The sequence below is a fragment of the Rhineura floridana genome, chromosome 8 (genome assembly GCF_030035675.1).
Source record: "Rhineura floridana isolate rRhiFlo1 chromosome 8, rRhiFlo1.hap2, whole genome shotgun sequence".
NCBI lineage: Eukaryota > Metazoa > Chordata > Lepidosauria > Squamata > Rhineuridae > Rhineura > Rhineura floridana.
The window spans coordinates 72,427,000-72,447,353 of NC_084487.1; the positions used below are offsets into that span (position 1 = coordinate 72,427,000).

The following is a 20,354-nucleotide window of genomic DNA, read 5'->3' on the forward strand; positions in this document are numbered from 1 at the left end:
GTTTATGAAGTGCACTGCTTTGGATGTAACCATCACTCTAATAAAAAGAGAATTAAATCAACCCTCACCTCTGTCTCGTGTCTCGGGCTCTGGGCAGGACAAGTATGCTACTTTATACTAACAATATTTAAAACCCAATAATTATTTTAGAAGTTACAAAGGACATTAATATCACTATGCTGGATTTGAAGAGCATTTCACAGACAGCACCATAATAGGCCTGCTTCAAATATGACAAAATTCCTACAGAAAAACACTTCCATGTGGTAAAATCTATCTACATGCAGCTAATCATGCACTGTGATCACACATACATGTATTTCATAGTACATTCATGAATGAAAAGCTTGCCTGGTACCAAAATATACATGTGTGCAATCTTCATACATGATAATCCACATGTGACTTGCATGCAATTTCACTTGCATGAAAGTGTTTCTATGTAGAATTTTTTTAAATAGTGGAAGCAGTCCTTAGGGCCCATCTACACAGTGGTTTGGTATGTGTTTGGTGCTACTCACATCTCCTTTAAATTTGCATGGTTCACATGATGTTACCTGACTTGTGACCAAAAGCGTAACACTGCTCAAACAAATATTTGTATTTCAGCTGTATTGTACCAATGAAAATACAAATAATCACACTTCAGGGTTTGTTTTTAGATGAAACTTACTGGTAGAACAAACTGAGCATGCTCGGTTGCCAAGTAACCAGAGGGAGTGAAAATGTTAAATTAGAAGGCATGGTCATTAGGAAACTATGTGATTGATCCTTCCCCTCAGTGTGAATATAAAACACCGTGTTTGCAGCTTTGAATTGAGTACTTAATGTGGATGGTGCAAATAGAAAACAGAGGTAAAAACAGCGTCTTTAGTACAAAGTTATTCTCTCGTGTGGATAAGTCCTTAGTCTGAAAGTGCAGAAGTGTCCATTATGAGTTTTATGCAAGTTCACTTCTAAGAAGTTGTTGTTTGCCCATAGCACGAAGTGACTAGGTTGGGTTATAGGTGCTGTGTGCAGACTAAATACCTGGAAAGATTGCTTTCGAGTTTCAAAGTGTGACTTCCTGGTTAAAACACATGCACATACAATTAGCAAGCAACTAATCACAAAAGAGGTCAAGAGATAGGTAACACATGCCCATCATGGGAGCTCCCTAAAAAAAAAGAGAGACATAAGAAAGAAATGTGGATCTTAGCAATTCCAACTGAAAATATAATTGGAAGCTTAAAGCAACCTTTTGTTCAGTTATGTGATTACTACTCAATCACCTATTATTTTCAAATTGTTAACAGAATAATAATGTTCATGTTTATTACAAAGATGTGATTAGCATGTCAGAAATCATTTTCAAGTATGCTTAGCACTGATTTTATTTACTGTCCTTTATTCATCTTAGATTTCGAAGATGCTGAAACATTTGTTCGGAGCACTAGAAACACATCCCCTCCTTTTAATTCTATAACACATAGTCCACTGAATTTTCTTGGCAGTAGCAGTACAGTGGTTTCCATCAGAAATGCCGCAGGAAACAACAATAAAAACATGGATAAAGTCAATCTTAACCAGAATTTATTTGAAATGACAGAAAAACCCTGGGTTCCCACAACTACCCATCTTGCCTCTACCACCACAGAACAGGTAAGTTAAGTTAATAATTGTGACTAGTTGTAGTTCATTTGTAGCTGCTTTGAGGATGGAGTCCTCAAGATCAGAGGTTCACAAATTGTCATGTATTGAATCTAAGGCAAGCAAATCTAGCTGAGATTTGCTAAAAGCTTAATAGTAATTCCCATCATGGGAACAGGTAGATCACAAGAAAAAGAAGGTATATGGGGATACCTGATTCTGATGTATCCTTTAAGTTCCCAAGAAACAACCTCTGAGAAAACAAAATGCCTCAAATACTAGGGAATATGTGATTCCATTGTATGGTTTAAGCTCCCTAAGAACTTCTGGCCCTCAGAATTAATTTAGCAAGTAGGGGTAATGTCTATATCGTATTGCACTTGCAGTAGTGCAGCTTCTGGCACTGACTGATTGAGCTACTGTGTTAGATAGTGATGCAGCCAAAATTCCTGTGCCCTGGCTCAGAAATATGCATTTGAGCAGCTTGCAATGCTTGCCTCCAAAAACAAGAAAAGCATTACAGGTCCAAATATTCTCTAGTTCACATTGTAATCAAAGTCACAGGAGACCTTAAGTCCTCCCTCCCTGCTTTCGCCCACCACATGCTTGCCTGCCTCCCATCCCTTCACTTTGCCTGCCTCCCATCCCTTCATTTATCTTTATTGCTGTTCCAGCAGCAGGGAGAGGGAGGAAGGTCTCTCCCCATTCCCTTTCCTTCTCTGATGATGCTTGGTATGCTTCTTTGGCATTAAAAAGTTGGGGAGGGATAGAGATCTTTCTCCCTTCTCCTGCTGCTACTGGCAGAGCAGCAAAGATGTTGTGGGAGGGATGAGCAGCAGTGACTGTTCCTCCTAAGCCCCCTAAATGTTCCCCTCTATTAGAAGACACAACTGTGCATGCTACATGCCCTGTGCTGGACCCCCTAAACTAGTCTGCTGCTTCAGTTGCAATGGAGGAGACTATCTCATGGGATAAAGACATTGGGATGTAGAGACATTGCATTAAAGGAGGAGGAGCCCAGAAGAAGAAAGGAGGAGTAGAAGTGTATACTGTAGGCAGGATGAAATGTTGAGAGGCCAGGAAGCCACAAGGGAACAGGACTACCAATTCCAGAATAGATACTGAGAGAGGAATTGTGCTGACAACTACCACTGCAGCATTGTAACCTGACAACTCTAAAGGGACAATAAGAACCAAAAAGCAGTGCACAGGTGTGGAGACAGAACTGAATTTCACATGGTGATGGGTTGTATGCTTCAAATACATTGCATAAGAAGAGAGGGGAAATATGTGCTACGTTGCAACAGAGAAAACAAGGTTACCATCCATCTGCCAGCTCAGAAAAGATGTGTACACAAAAGTGGGAAAAGAGTCCAGTGGTCAAATGTTTCCCTAAGAAGGGTTGCATTAGAAGACTGAGCAATACGAGACTGAAAGGTTACATGCAAATTATCATTATTTTGTTAAAGGGTATTGAGGTAAGAGTACAGAGGTAGAACATTTATTTATTTAATATTTATTAATTTTGAATACTTACATGCTGCCTATCAAAGCAAAGCCCTCCTAAGGCCACTTGCAAAATATCACTAGTGTCATATATCTAATGGGATAATTTAGCTTCATCTACAGAGCAGGGACTCTCAGCTGGAGGTATAACTAGGTACCATGGAGCATAAGGTGCATGAGTGCTGCTTCCTCTCCCTCAGATGGCCTCAGTGGTGGCATATTTCTGGATTGACTCCTCAATGTGCTGCATACAGAAACATACCTCAACATCTCTTCAAAAGGAAATTCCGTTTTATATGAATGTATGGTGGATCATGGTATTAATTACACGTTTGTTTTTCTTTTCTTTCTCTTCTTTTGCTTTTGACCATCCATCAAGATATGTTAAGTGACCATCTCCAGGGAACCACATGTGTGTGCAATATTTATCTGAGGCATTGAAAAAAATTAAGGGCTGTGTTAATATTATTGTGAAGAACAATAACATTTCTTCATTTACACAATGAAAACCTGGATGCTGCTGTTTAACTGAGGTCAATCCATTTTCAAGGCACAATAGTGGTTGCTTGGTGATGATGGTTTTTAAAAAAATGTTTACATTAGAGCAACCTTGGGTTGCAACTAAATCTGCAGCTCATACTTTCAAAACTACAGGGAAAGCTATGCAAAGCCCATTTCCTCCTGATAAAAAAGGGAGAGAGACTGGTGTTTTTTATTGTTTTTTTTTTAAGAAAAAAAAGCCAGGAAACCTTGGGAAAGGAGCTAAAACAGACTGGGGCCTGCTATTAGTAATATTAGCTATTAGTAATATGTCCAGGCACTCCCCAATCTCTAGCTCTTTTCTTCAGTCTCTCTTCTTAAATTTCAGCTCAGCAGAAATAGTATTGTTGAAAGCATATTTACCAGTATCAGCTTAACTATTTATTTGTGACTACCTACATTTGTTATTCCATTAAAATATAATTTCTTATTCTGTTGCTGTTCATATGGTGCACTTTGAACCTTTTTTATACTTCATTCTGTTAAAATATAATTAAAGGTGAGTTCTTCAGGCCCATTTAAGACCTCACATTAGTATGATTGCACATTTTTGTTGTTTTACTAAGGGCACGTTCCCATAATTCTCTGGCCTGGTTTGCATGACATATTAAGCCACGCTATGGCTTATTGGGTGTACACAAATGTTCAGGCTCTTAGAAAAGAGCTCAAAGCCACTTTGCTCCTCCCCTTGACTACAGATCATGGGTAGTGAGGAAAGAGATTAACAATGAGTCCAAGTTCAGATGACATTCATGTACAAGAGTGCAAGCAAAAAGGACTGGAGAGAAGCAAAGTGACTGCAAGATCCTTTCCAGGATTTTGCGCATTTGCGCAGTCCCTATAAACCATGTGAAGTAAGCCATTGTGTGCATTTATATCCAGCCATGTACTAATATTCCTTTTGAAGGTCAAAGCTGTGTTAAAAACTGCACAAACCAGATTTTAACTTTTGTATTTATTTAAAATATGTCTTAACTGCCCTTCATCAAAAGATTCCATGGCAATGTATGAAAGTGTATAAAATTAATTCACAATACATAAATACAATTTCAAACCAACAAATAAGCATACAAAAATACAAGACAAAACAACACACAGGCAAAAAAAGCTTTTAAAAAGAACACTTCCAAAATTATATACATTGTAAAATGCCTGGGCAAAGAGCAAAGTTTTCACCTGCAGCCCAAAACCTTGTAATACAAGATGAGGCTCCTTAGGGAGGACCAGTTGCAGCCCATGAGGCTCTGTAGGTGACATTCTGTTGCTGTTCTGTGGCTTCAACCCTCTCGGCCACTGCTGCTGACTGAGAAGGAGAGGGACTAGGTGCAGGGAGCTTAGTGAATGGTCGCCCTAATCCAATGCACCTGCTGCTACATGCATCACCACCCCAAGCTCCCTGTGCTTGACTTCTCCTCCTCTTGGTCAGCAGCAGCAACCCCCCATCCCACCATGTTCAGAAGCCGGGAGAGCAGCAGAGCCCCATCAACACCACCTCTACTAAAGAGGATGCTTGAAGCACTACATTTCAAGACTGAAGCAAATGGAGGTGACAAATAAATTACTAGGCCTATTAGACAGATAACAATTTAAAAAAGCAAGAAATCTGGATTGGTCTAGATGGCATACACCCAAAAGTTCTAAAGAACTCAAATGTAAAAATGTTGATCTGACAAAAGCCTGCCACTTACCACTTAAGTCAGTTCTCTTATCAATGGACTAGAAGACAGTAAATATAATACCATTAATTTATTGATTTATATCCCACCCTTCCTCCCAGAAGTAGCCCAGGATAGATTTTTAAAAAGAGACAGAAAGAGAGGTCTAAGGGGGCTCCAGGAAAATTACACACCCATTAGTCTAATGTCTGTCCTGCATAAAGTGTGAAAAGCATTATTAAAGCTGGCATTATTAAACATACTGAAGAGCAAGCCCAAGGCTGGTGACAAATGTACACTTAATAAGGCTTAAATCCCATTGAATTCCCTGGGACATTTCTATGCAAACACGCTTAGAATGTGGTATTATCTAAGGAAAAATCAGTACGAGTTCTAAGGGCGGTTCTGTCTCATCTGCCTTTTTGGAGTTCTTTGATTGTATCAAGAAGCATGTAGACAGGGATGATCCAATAGGCACTGTACACTCAGATTTCCTAAAAGTTCCTGGCAAAGTCCCTCGCTAAAGGCTCCTGAGTAAGTTGATGCTGTCCTCTACAGTACAGCAAGGCAAAGTCTAACCAGGATGTAAGGCAAGGGTAACAGAACACAAGGTCCAGCTACATGCAACACAAGACCCAGGCTGTGAGCTAGGAAACACAGAGCTCTGAAGTTACTCTCACAAGGAGCAATCTGAAACTGAGTCCTTCTATAGTAGTAGCAAAAGCAGGTGCAGACTAATTGTTAGCACCATCTGTGCTCCAAGATGCTGCTTTACTTAAAAGGTCTAGTCTGCTCTAGGGATCTCCTCCTGCAATGGAGCAGGAGAGGCTCAGGTCTTTCAGGGTGTTCTGTAACAAAGTCCTTTGAGTCAGAAGACAGTAGAACCACAACCTCAGGCTGGAGAAGGGGGAACAACCAGCCCCACGGTTTCATCTGAGAGCACTTGTGGGGTTCACCCTGTTTGCCCTTCCCCTTCTTTTTCATAGTCCTCATGCTCATCCCTAAAGATGCAGAATCTGAGTTCATGGTCATGACAGTTCATGCATAAAACAGCAGGACATCTTATGGAACTAAAGAACAGGAAGCATATGGTAGGAATGAAAGGCTGTCCTTCCAATGGAGGCAGGTAAACTATGGGATTATCCAAGGATCTATATTGGTACTGGATCTATATTGGTATCATTTATATTCATAAATGATCTGGAAACAGTCAGATAATAGCGCATTATTCAGGGTGGTGAAAAGCCCACCAGACTGCACAGTTCCAAGAGGATCTCTCCAAATCAGGGGAATAGACAATAACATTTCAAATTAGGTTCAATATAAATTTGTGAAAAGTGACACACATTGAAGCAAAAATCTGGTATACAAATGGGGTCTGAACTGGTGGAGTCAGAACTTGATGAACAGCTCAATGAAAATATCAACTCAGTATATGGTTTTATTTATTTATTTATTTATTTATTTATTTATTTATTTATTTATTTATTTATTCCCTGCCCTTCTTCCCAGTAGGAGTAGCGGCAGTGAAAGGCAAATTCTATATTGGAGATTATTAAGAAAAGGACTGAAAATAATATGGCTAGCATCATAATGCCTCCCCACATTTGGAATACTGTCTTATTTCAAAAAGAATATTGGTCTACGGGAAATGCTGTAAAAAGGGGCACCTTCCTACAAAGAACTGTTAAAGTGTTTGCAAAAAATTTTCTCCCTCTCACATAGTACTAAAACCCAAGGACATATAATAAAATTGATTAGTAGTAGACATAAGGACTGAAAAAGGCACTTTACACAACACATGATTAATGTATGGAATTAACTGCTACACATAGTGGTGATGGCCGGTGGCTTTAAAAGAGGGTTAGACAAATTTATTATCCATTAATGGCTGTCATTATGCCTATATGGAATCTCCAGATTCTAGGCAGTATATCACTGAATATCCACTGCTCAGGAGCATCTGCCAGAGAGAGCATGCTGTTTTCTTTTTGTTCTGCATATGAGCTCCTGAGAGACATCTAGTTGGCCACACTGAGAAGCATGATGCTGGACAGATGGACCTTTGAAGACAGTTCTTATACAGTACTCTTGTGTTTTTTTAGAAATCACTGTAATGTTCATGGTAGCTGCATATATATTTAAGTTTTGCATGCATGTTACAGTAAGCTAGAATATGTCTTATCATGACTGTGTGAACATGCTGGTTCCTGGAAAAGCTCTTCCCCTGGCTTTTTGGGTCAGTGCAGGACAACAGCCAAGCTAAGACTTGCAACCATAGGACAAACTTTAGCTACAAATCATAGTCAAGAAGGAAAGACCTTAGCCTCAATACCAGGTTTGGATGGCATACTAAGCCAAACTTTGGCTTAGCTACTGCTCTGCACTGACTTAATAAGGCTGGGGAGGAGCAAAGTGGCTGTGATCTCCTCGAGAGCCAGCACATTCAGATTAAGCCATGGTTTGGCTTAGCATGACATATGAACATGGTCATAGAATAATGTGCCACAAATGTCATAAGAATGAGGGATAACATGCATGGTTATAGGCATGTTTCATGACAAAGCAATAGCATAATTTTATAATATTATTAATAATTTTAAATGTTTACAGCAAATGCTGTAAAATTCAGAGTAAGATGGAAGTCTATTGCATTATTCAAAATATAGGCTTTTGAGACTTGTTCCAGAACTTGGATGTTGCTGAGCCTATATATGCAGTAAGAGGTAGACATCAAACTCAGGTCCATAGAGGAGCAGAATTTAGGATATTAAAGGCATGAGAGCTCAATGTATCTCTGTACAGACCAAAATTTTTTTCCATTCATCAGTGCTACCTTCATTCTACTGCAAGCTTTGCCATCTATTTAAATATTGTTTCTATATCAATAAATAATTCTAACTAGACATTATTAATAACTATCATTAGTGAAGCCTAAATTAAAGAAAATAATGACAGACTTCATTTGTCTTTTTCCACACTATAGGCATTTGTTCCCTGAGAATATGGGAACTTGCTTGCTTTTAGCTATGTATATTTCTTAAGAGCAATTTATTTGGGTTTAGGGTGATAGTTGCTTCCAGGGCACATGCTGATGCAAGGAAATGAAAAAGTGAGAAAATCAGCCATTTTTCATGTTAATAGTATTCCTCCATCCATGGGATTGAAATATCACTGGATTTTTTGTGCTTGGTGTGATTCTGTTTTCAAGGTAGAAGCTGTATTTTTAAGCTATGTTGGCTAGAATGTGTGGGAGAAACAATAGTTGTCTGTTGATTACAGATTTACTCTTGCTAAGACAGAAAAGAGGAAATTTGCTTTTCCTTTACAAGAGGCTAAATGAGTTTGCCCAGGGAAATATATAAGGGGCACTTAAGGTCTTGTTTGTTTAGTCAAGAATTTGGGATAGTTGCTGAGGTTGTTGTTTCGGGGTGACCCATCTTTGCTTTCAACGCAAGGTAGCAAACGCCAGAGATATGTTGGATCTCTGTTAATAGAAAATTCACATGGCTCATCTTCACCTCAGACATGGCTATTTCCCCTGAGGAAGGGCAATAGAGTTGAGGAAAGAATGATTATCCCTTGGTTCATTTCCTTGCCCCTAACTTTACTTCACCCTGGGCTCTCCCAATCCCCAGAGCCCTAGGCCACCCTGGTAAAATCCATGGCTGAGGCCTGTTAAAGCAGTTTCTGTCTCCCCCCCCCCTTTTGCCAAAACAAGTTCTGGATCCCAGGGAGAATTCCCATGAGAGACAGAGAGGAGAGAGGGGAGAAAAGGATAGGGCAAGTGACTTTGGATGAGCCTAGGGCTGAGGCAAGTGTGAAATGGGGAGGTTTACATAGGACATTCCAGTGGGAGGAGAAACGCCTGAAGGAAACCATCTCTTCGTTCATCCAGTGTCAGAAATAGCCCTCGGAAAAGAAGGTCCGAGACGAGGGAGGGGAGGAGGAGGAAGGAAGAGGAGTAGGGTGGGGTGAAGGAACAGAGAAACAGAGAGGGGGGTGATGGTGAGGGCTGAGAGCGAGAGAGAGCGCACACCAGGCATTGTGAGGAGCACCAGAAAACGGCTGAAAGTGAAAGTCCCGAGAAAGGCGGCAAAGAGGGGCTGGCTCAGGCGGAAGTTTTGCTGTTTGCCTCCTCGGACGTTGGCTCGTCAAGAGGCTGAGGGGCAGAAAGGAGCTTCGGCAACTGAACGCTGGAGCGCCTGGCAAGGGCCGGGTCAGAATGGCCGCGTGGGAAGAGCGGCGGACAGCCGTCTGCCGCCGCGCCTTCTCGCCGTGCCTTCAACTAGCCGCGAGCAGCGGTCCCTGCCCTCGCCCTGCCCGAAGGAAACCTCAAGGAGTCTCCTGAGCGCCTGCAAAGGTCGAGCTGGCCAGCAGAGGGCCTCCGCGGGCCGCGACCCTCAGCCCAGCGGACGGGGGGAGTTGAGGAAGCCGAGCGCCGCCGGGGCGAAAGGCACTTCCTCGCCCCCACCTGCAGCCTGCCTTGCAGATCCAAACGGATGGCAAGGCTGAGATGCGGAGCGGGAGTCTCCATGTGGATTCTTGCGCTAGCCCTTCTCAAGGTGAGTGACAGACACTCGCAAAGCAAGAGATGGGGGGGATGGGGTGTTACAAAGCAGGACCCAAATTTCCCTCCTGCTAAACACACCACATTTTGCACACACACACCACTCTTGTCACATCAGACTTTATTTATCTTTGTTTTCAGCATCACCTTATCAAGCAGGATCCTATCGTATCGAAGGATGAAAGCTCTGTTTTTTCCCCCATAATGATACTTTCCAAAGCTGATTAGATTGAAGCCAGCCACTTCTGCTGCATGTCTCAATATTCATTCAGTATCAGTTCATCATGCACATTAATTCCCAGCCTTTCACACACACACACCTGTTCAAAGAGTAAGGTAGTGTTAAAGAGGTGGGGATACCAATGGGGTAATGTGGGTGCTCTGTTCTGTAGCTGGGATTTGTGTCTACAGGTGGTAGGCATTCTAGATCAATTAATACAGAGTATAAGATGTGTGTTATTTTACACACACATATAAGGAAGTCATTTCCATCAAAACTGAGGGACTTGTTCCATATCTCAGTGTTTAAGATCAAAATGCAAAGGTCTAATTTAGAATGATTGCCTCAGGTGAGTGTGGAGAAGAGATAAATCATTTGCTCTTAGATGAGATAACCATCATATGCTGTTTCTGATCCTTCTCCAGAGCGGTCTAGGAGCTCCAGTCAAATGTCCCATCAACCAGACGGAGTGGAAAGTTTCCAGCCGGTCTGTCTATCTCAGGTGGGACAGTTTGGGAAATCCCTGTAACTTCAGTGTAACTTGCAGCTCCCACAATGCCTTATACAGGGTTTGCCAGCCCATCCAGAAAGCCAACGGTTCCTATGAATGTAACTACAATGGTTTGGAAGCAGGGACTTTGTACTATCTCAGGATTGTCTCTCTGTCTGATGGAGAAGCCTGCAATATCACACTGCAAACAGGTATGGATGACAGGTGCAGGTTTTATGACCATTTCAGCATGGAGGGGAATCTGGTGATGTCATGTTGTCTCTGTGATGCTCATTCGGAACCTGTAATTGTGTAAAATGAAAAGGAATAGTGAAAGTCTTTCTAAACACTTCCCAATATATATAGGTAAGTGGGTGCAAAATTAATCCTTCTCTTGCTGTTATTCCCAGTTCATAAAGGCAATCTCCCTAAGTTTAGCATAATTATTTGTTTCAGTAGCAAGGTGAGAAATAAAATAATTATTTTAATGAGAAACTGGATCTCATTAAAATAGGTGGTTTGAAATCTCCCCCACCCCAAAAAGAAAGAAAGAAAGAAAAATGCAAATCTAGAGATTTTTTTTTAAAAAAACTGTGCGGTATTTATTTTGTGAATGGGCTGAGATTTTGAGTTTCTAAATGTTTTAGTATGCAGAGCTCACTTCAGTTGGGTAGTTTCTTTGTAATTTAGGTTGTAATGCTGTGCTCACTTACCTGGGAGTAAGCCCCATTGAGAATAATGGCACTTACCTTCAGAGTAAGCATGCATAGAATTTCACTGTTGGGCAATTTTCCTGCCTTAATTTTTTTAGTGATAGATACTTGTAGAGAAGACTTGAATGATTCTTGATTATAACCCCCCTCAAATAATGCAATTAAAATAACACTGAAAAAAATGGATGGTTCTTCTTACAGGTACATAGGTGAAATTATTCATATATACTCATTTACAGTGCAATCCTATGTATGTCTACTCAGGATTAACTACAATTGAGTTAAATGGGACTTATTCCCAAGTAAATATGTATAGAGTTGCAGCCTTAAGGATTAAAGAGCAGGTGATTATTACAGTTTTGCAAGGAAACATAATTGGTCTTAGATATGTTTGAATAAACTGCAAATGCTTGTATTTTTAATATTAATAGTCACAGAGATTTTGTGCAACTTCTATTATATGGCAACTTTATCAAATACTGTCTTACACGCACATTTTAAAAGAGTAATCATTTTAGATATCTGAAATTGATGGAAGGAGAATAATCCAAAGTAACCCTTCAGGATTATTGTATCACAAGACATTTTCTATTCATTTATACATTAAACTAACAACAGATGGATTATAAATGTAACTTCACATGTCCCAGCAAAACCACTACTATAATGATTAGGGATTATCTTGCAACATTATATTACCAGTTTGACAAATGTTCAAGGTAGAAAATTAATGCAGAGCATTATTTTCCACAACAAGTGGAATATTATGTAAATAGAATTTGGTTTGTAAATATTGTTTGCAACATATTTTCATGCTTCTTGGAAATTGTGTTCTGTAGAAAGACAAGGTAAGTGTATGGATAAGACTAATTTTATTAATACTATTATTGGGTGATATCCTACGAAGTCAGAGTAAACCCACTGAAATCAATGAACAAGTTACTTAGGTTAATTTATTTCATTGGGTATACATTGAGTATGACTAACATTCATTACTGCCCATTGTTGAAAGCAAATAATTTAAACATGCAAAGTGAATAAATGTTGAGTTTGTCAGTGTTCCACAGGTTTTTGTAGTAGTATATGAAATAAGAGTCCAAAAATGTTTTATTTGATGAATACCAACCATTTGAAATAGTCAAGCCATTTTAACTAAAAGTTAATTCACCCTTAAGGAGGTCTGTGTGAGGTTTGCATTCCTTTAAGTGTACCCACAAGGGGTGTCCTTTCTGATGATTTTTTTTAAAAAAGTGTTTTGTTATAGCTAAAGGTGTGCATTTTCACTCACTTTAAATATATATATACACTAACTCATTCTATTATAATTACTTTTTAAACCTGAGCACCAGTACAATGCTATGCATACTTAGAAGTATGTTCCACTATGTCCTATGTGGTTTATTCCCAGGTGCTACTCACTTGGGAGTAAGCTCTTTAGAATTCAATAGGACTTACTTCTGAGTAGATGTGTATAAGATTGCACTGTAAATCAAATATTTAGAAATATTCTAAGAAATTGTTAGTTATATGTATTGAAGACTGTTACATAACAAAAGTAAAAGCATTTTGGTACGAGTTCATCTTTTTCTAAACTAGAAATCTTGATTCTCTGTAAAAGCTAAAGCTTTTTGTCAGTACATTATTATGATTTGGTTACAATCAGATGATGTGGAAAATTAAAGATGAAAAGCGGACTCCTCATATTGAACCCTCTTGTAATACATTCTAGGGAAGCGGGACAGAAATTGAAATAATAAGAATTTGGATTTCAAATCAAGAACATTTTTCAAAGGTTTAGGAAGACTGATTTCATATTTAAATGTCACATTCTATAGCCAGTATACAATAAAAGTAATGTAAAAATATCTTTATAGAAATATTTTATTTCTATGATATATCGGTATTGGATAGTTGCCAGTCAAGAACTTTATAACAATGTAAATGGTTTTTTAAGTGTTTGTTTCCAGCCAGGGCTTTTCAGGCCAGGCACTTCCCAAACTCATTGTTCCTTTGTTCTAACGGATGTACAGAGGACTGAGTGTTTTGTGTTCTGGGCTAGATAGATTAGATAAAGTCTGAATTTCTGAACTTCGCCTTCTAGGCACGCAACCTTTTAAATGTGCTTCAGAAGTTGTATCGTATCTTTACTTCTTTATTCATTTGTTTATATAGTTATTTTAGGGAACAATCCAGCCAGATTTAAGCACCCTGAAATCCCATTGATTTCAGTGGGAGAGGAGAAAGTTAAGTTTGCTTAATTCTTCCACTGAAATCCATATAGGGCTTGAAAGGGGCATGTGCCCTTGATTGGTTGACTTGAAGTCTTCTCCATCCCACAGCTCAGGCCAGTAACAATCTGTTAAAAACATAAACCATAACAGTTTAAACTAAAACTTGGCCCATGTACCATCATATGCCTCCAATCTCCAAAATCCAGAACAATATTTTAGGGCTTTGTAAATAACATAGACACAACATTGGACTTCAGATATTGAACCATCATTGATAGGTTCTCCATCAGAATGTAGCTGCAGTGTCCAGTACTAGGTGGAGCTTCCAAAATGCCACCCAGGACATCCCATTGTAGAATTCCTTCCCATGAGGCATCAGCCATTCCTTTCCTTCTCCCCAAATACCTCCTTCATTTTGAAGAGCTCCCTTCTGCAGTTTCCTTGACATGTGGTTGACCTCAGCTCATCTATCCAGTGGCTGCTATGGAGAAACATTAAAGCATTTATTACTGACACTTATTTAAAAGATTAAGTGAATTGTCACACATTGTATTAAGGGTAATTCTGTTTGTTTGTTTTCTGGAATGCAGATCCCTTGCCACCTGCAAGGTTTGAAATTAAAAATGATAAAATTACAACGACAACCTTGCAAGTCTGGTGGAGCCGATCTTTAGGAAAAGTAGACTGGTATGAGCTACTATTGCTTGAGTGTAACACCAACAAAATTCAAGAGATCCAAGTTCCTGGAGGCCTTTCAATAAATGAACAGACATTTGCCAATCTCACCCCTGGCAGCAAGTACACTATATCAATCATTGCAACTGCTGGAAATAAAAAGAGCCCTTCAACTGTTATCAGTGGTTCTACTGGTAAGATTTCTTTGTTTAACTAATTCCACAAGGGATACTATTCCACTTGGATTCCTAGTTCCCCATAAAAGGGTATGGGTGGGTGGGACAAAGTATCTAAGCATAAAAGAGTTGGCAAATGGTTAGTTCAGTGTTTCTCAATCTTTTTTAATCCATGGCCCCTTTTAACTAACATAAAAACCTCACACACCCCTTCAAACCTGGCTCCCGTAATAATGCCAAACCACAGTGCACTTGTGATGATGTAACAAGCTGTGGATGATCTTCTCCCTTACCAAACATGACATTTAATACTTTTGTATTTTAATTTTTTTTTTACTTCTATTGTACATATTTTTGGGAAACACTCACCCCCAAAGATCTTCATATGGCCCCCTGGTTGAGAAACACTGTGTTAGTTATTGAAAATCAGCGAAGTGATATCTACCGTCCCATTTAGCCATTTGAACAGGTTTCGCATAAGAACAGCAAGAGGAGGGCTACCTGAATTACTTGTGGAAGAGTTTCCCAAGCAAGCATCTGAACCCTGGATGAATGTGTAGTACTTTCAGTCCTGTAAGAGGAACAGAGGATCAGTGAGAGGAAACCTATTGCTTGGTCGTCTTGCACTGTCACAAACCTGCCTGGCAAATGCAATGGCAGAAAGAAAGTAACCTGAATTGATTGTGCTTGTCTGGCCAGAATGATCTGAATGATGTCATGATTGGTCTTCATTTCTCAGGTGGAATGAAAGGACAGAGATGGATGATGAAGACCTGATATGGAGCTTGATAAATGGAAGGAAGGTTAGGAGGAACGTATAACGCACAGCCAGCAATGTACTGCCCTGGTTTTGATATAATGCTAAACTACAGTTTAGTGTGACAGGAACAAGCCTGTGTGAGCCTAGACTTGCATGCTCTCCATATGCCTGCCTCCAACTGAAGGACAAGAAAGAGTTGGGAATTTTTTGTTTGTAATTTTAAATAACCACAGTTTGTCATGGCTTCTAAACCTGACAAAATGTGGTTAAATTTAACTATAGTTCATTTAAAACAAGCCAACTTCAAATCATAGTTAAGATTAATCACAGTTTAGGGTTTAGTATAAAGTTAAACAGTGGTTAATTGAAATATAAAGTGAAAGTTTCTGATCTCAAGGCTGTGCTAGGAGTGTCACCTACTCTCATCCTCATAGTCTTTAACTATAGTTCAGCCATAGTGTGTCATCTGACAGGATCAGGAATAAGTCTAACTTACTTCCGGAGCCCTAATGTCTATCTTGATGTGAAGAGGTTGATCTATAGTAGTTTTGATTTCTCTTCTAAGAATAAAGAAATATTTTGAGCCAAAGCTACCTATCTTTATTTTGTAAAATACGAGCTTTCTTTTTTAGGGGATTTTTGTTGCAAATACTAAATCTTTTCAACAGTGTATAATATCGTTTGTATAAACCTTTTTTCCACTCCCTGTCTCTTAACAGCTCCTTCTCCTGTGGAAAATATTGAGGTATTAGTCAAGATGGAATCAATCCATGTTTCATGGTTGCCAGGTGCTGGAAATGTGGATCAATACAGGCTGGTTTTGCTGGATAAGGATGGTCCAGTTCAACAAACCGATCTAGAGAAACACTATTTGTCATACAATTTTTCAGGACTAACACCAGGATGTCTGTATAATCTCACTATCATTACCAAAGCTGAGGGTCTGGAGAACTATTATATTAGACCAATTAGGACTGGTAAGATATTTCCCTGAATAGGAGAACAGCATGCAACAGTAAAACTACCTATATCTGTTTTCAAGATAAATTTAACAACTTGACTTCATCAATGGAATTTTGAGAGATTTGTTCACATAAATATCCCTATAGATGCAGTGCATGAGCCTGTAAGTAGTCTGGATTTTTTGGAAAACTGTAAAGGGCTATAGTTTTGAGCTACTTGAGGTCAATAGGAAGTTTCTGTAATTCAGAGTTTCATGTGCATGTCTATGTGCACATGAGTAACCAGCATGTATGGGCTGCCCCATTCTCATCAGTTAAGGGAGTAGCTCTCAGCATTAAATAGGGTGGGTGACCCACAGCAGCTGGCTCAGAGAAACTGGCTGTAGTAAAGTCTGCAGTTGGCACATGTTGGGTCTTTGCTTTACTGGTTGAGTAAAGTACCTTTGAACTAAGGTACTTCTATGCATCATTTATATTTTAGGGGTTTTGTACATCAACTGTATCACTAAGATGTTTTATATAGATCACAGTACACTGTTGCCTTCAATGAAATGTTAATAGTAGTAAAAAAAAAAGCCGACTAACCTCAGAAACAATTAAATATTTGGCATGGTGTTGGCATGTTGCTAAAAATTCAATGTTATATGCAAGAGCTTGCGATGTATATATGCAATAAGGGCAAACTGAAAATGTGACAGTGGACAATCGACTCTTCAGAATGTTCTGAAAATGGAAATGGACTGCCTTCAAGTCGATCCCAACTTATGGCGACCTATGAACAGGGTTTTCATGGTAAGCAGTATTCAGAGATGGCTTACCATTGCCTTCCTCTGAGGCTGAGAGGCAGTGACTGGCCCAAAGTCACCCAGTGAGCTTCATGGCTGTGTGGGGATTCAAACCCTGGTCTCCCAGGTCGTAGTCCAGCACTCTAACCACTACACCACACTGGCTCTCTCAGAATGTTCTAGCCAAAATATATTCTTGATATACTTGGTTCTTGGTAAATCTTGCCCAGATCTACAGCAATGCACAATATAACACCATCCTTTCAATACAGAAACACGACTTTTTGAGGAAAGTTGATTGGGTATTCCAGGGAATATGGTGCAGAAGACAAGACCCTTTGCAAGTCACTTTAAGCATAAGTGACAACCAGAGATGGCCTTCTCAATGCTGTTGGACTACAGCTCTCATCATCCCTGACTATTGACCATATTGGCTGAAGCTAATATGAGTTGTAGTCCAACAACAGCTACAAGGTTGCATGTTCTCCATCCCTGCTTTAGACTACATTTTTTAAAAGTATGAATAGGAAAGTCAGAGTTGGTAGTTTACCAAAGCTATGGTACTCATAAACTCAGGTAAATCAGAAAAATTTCCGAAGACAGAATGTTTACTATTCCACTAGTATATGTTCTACTATCCAAATATATCAATACCAGCTTTGAGCCATGTTTATAATAGAAACAAATGCTACTTCACACACAATACACTTCTAGCATTTGGCTTATTGTCTATACTTTTGTAGTTTTAAAATTCCAACCACACACATTCAGCAACAGTTTAGGTTGTCCAGCAATTATAATTTCTGTCAGACTTTGGAATTCCTTGTACCTTTATCTCATGTAGTGATTGTCAAATTACCCTTCATTACCAGGTGTGGGACAGATAAACCCACAGGGCACATTGAAAATTGTTCACATAAATTGAAAAATAAGACTTAGGAGCATACTCAGAATGTACTCCCAATTTGTTTCCAGTTGCTGGTACAATTCAGTGCCAGGTTCAAAAATTGCTGAATTGTACTGTTTTCATGGCTGTTTGCTAATTGGCAACCACTATTTTTCCCCTTCACTATTGCTTTGGTATTATTATTTTCTCTTCTTCTTCCACAAATTATCTTAGCCACTCAGGGATTGTGTACAAAATGTGATGTTACAATTTCTTTGGACATCAGATTTAGCTGTTTGCTGATTTCACTAAGGAGAAACCCCTTTAGAGTGAAAGCAATACTTCCTATAAAGCAGTGTTTCTCAACCGGTGTGCCTCCAGATGTTGTTGGACCACAACTCCCATCAGCCTCAGCCAGCATTGCCAATGGTCAGGAAAGATGGGAATTGTGGTCCAACAACATCTGGAGGCACACCAGTTGAGAAACACTGATATAAAGGTTACATCACGGACCACAAAACCAACACCTTTGCAGCTCTTTATGGATTATTTGTGAATAATCACTAATAAGGAAAAACTCTTTCAATTTTGAGAAACACTTTTATGTTCAGCCATAGTATCTATTAATCTTGTATGCATTGGTATCATAGTTTCCAATCTGAACAGTATTAATTTGGAAGTCTATACAACAGATAAATTTCTTACTCTTTTCTTTTTTTGTAATAGCCCCAGCCAGAGTCTTAGATTTGATGGTAGCTAATGATGGCAGCTTGGATACATTAAAAGTGACATGGAAGAAGCCTCCAGGAAACTTTGATTTCTACAATGTCACCTTGTTTCATCTTGGGTCCATTAAAGAAAGGAAAATTTTAGAGCCACAAATCACAGGGACATATTTTGACACATTAATTTCAGGATGCCTTTATCAAGTTGTTGTCAACACAGTCAGTGGTGAATTTTTCACTGAAATGACAGCATATGGCAGAACAGGTATGTTTCTAGCTTTGGTAACCACATTCTAGCAGAAATACTTTTGACGTTTTCTGCCTTTACTTTTCACACAGCAAATACTATGAGGAAAGACAACCTTTTGGTTTTAGTTCAATATGCAAAAGTTGTACTCCCTTGCAGTTACCCCTACTGGCAAGTCTATCTGTGGGAAAAAATTGAAATGAACTGCCTTCAAGTCGATTCTGACTTATGGCAACCCTATGAATAGGGTTTTCATGGTAAGCAGTATTCAGAGGGGGTCTGTTGTATTCCCTTGTAGTTACCCTACTGGGCAATCTATGTATAGCAGCCTTCTTATCACAAATCCTTGTTATATCCTCTGAAAGAAGATCAGCACAGATCTTGATATTATCTCAGAATGCATGGTACTGCTCTGCATTTGTTGATGTAGTTTGGACTATGAAGTTGGGGTACTTGCAGGGGAGAGGGATGTGTGAATGCCGCCACATCCGCCTGTTCACTATGCAAATGCCTACTCTCTCAGCCATTCTTATTCCCAGCCTGGTCACTTCTAGTTTCAGAGCTCAGCTGGAGAAAAAAGATTAAGAACTGGCAGGGGGCATTTAAATGGGAGAATCAGTGGATAGGGGAAGCATTAAGCACTCCTACCCATCAGTTGTGTCTCCCTTGCAAGTGTCACCCAATCCATGCATTGTAAAGGAGTAAGGACCACACAATGGTTCTTCAATGGGCATTTAAAAGCAATTTTGAGTTCATGCATATCTAGGATACTGTATTGCCCAGCTGTTTTAAGAACAAAATTGGAAGTTATTGAATAGATGGTTATGTGAATTACACACTTACAGATCAGTTACTCTCTCATGATAAACACAGTTTTCTGTTTCACATTGCATTGTTGAAATTCTGTTTCAGTTCCTCAGAAAGTTTCAGAATTGAAAGCAGACAGCATGGGTTGGTTAAGATCTCTGAAACTGAGCTGGCTACCCCCTACTGGAGACTGGGAGAAGTACTATATTGTGCTGTTGGACCACTCTATCGTGCTGCTGAATACTACGGTGAAGAAAGATCAAAGGGAATACATTATCAGTGATTTAAGGCTTATTCCAGGAAGACAGTATGAGGTGGAAGTTACTATAGAAAGTGGAGGCTTGCAGAACACAGCACGCTGCAAAGGCAGAACAGGTATGCAAACTCTATTATAGTCAGCAGAAAACGTTGAAAACCAACAAAGACATTGTTTAGGGATGATTAAATGAACCTATTTTGAGATCCATCTGCCTTAGTAAAATGCTTATATGTGGATTTATAATGATACTCTAACTTTGACTGTATTCACATGAACAGATTCAAGCAGCATTAAGTATATCTGTGTGGTGTGTTGATCTCGGGTCGCAAGGGGTTACTGTCCTGTTAGTATTTTGGCAGGCGGGTCTCAGCCGGGTTCGTTCTCTTGCGCCTAGCTTGGCCCTTTGGGGTGCCCAGGGAGTATCTGCTGCTGCTGTTGGCCGCTCTCACTGGGCTGCAGGAGTCGATGGCAGGCGGCAGGCCTCTAAGACAAGAATGGAGGTATGGGAAAGAGGGAGG

General features: G+C 39.6%; 1 protein-coding gene across 5 annotated transcripts in view; it reads left to right on the forward strand.

Moving 5' to 3' along the window:
* The window catches only part of PTPRB (protein tyrosine phosphatase receptor type B), a 107,950-nt gene that overhangs the window by 18,244 nt on the left and 69,352 nt on the right, over positions 1-20,354 (forward strand). For 3 of the 5 annotated variants that reach the window (XM_061639747.1, XM_061639744.1, XM_061639743.1), the window contains exons 3-8: positions 1,400-1,641; positions 10,546-10,822; positions 14,145-14,423; positions 15,885-16,142; positions 18,525-18,788; positions 19,683-19,952. In XM_061639747.1, coding sequence (XP_061495731.1) covers positions 1,400-1,641; positions 10,546-10,822; positions 14,145-14,423; positions 15,885-16,142; positions 18,525-18,788; positions 19,683-19,952 — 1,590 coding nt within the window. Of the gene's footprint in view, positions 1-1,399; positions 1,642-9,364; positions 9,896-10,545; positions 10,823-14,144; positions 14,424-15,884; positions 16,143-18,524; positions 18,789-19,682; positions 19,953-20,354 lie in introns of those variants that run through there. The other 2 variants (XM_061639746.1, XM_061639745.1) reach the window with 2 other exon arrangements.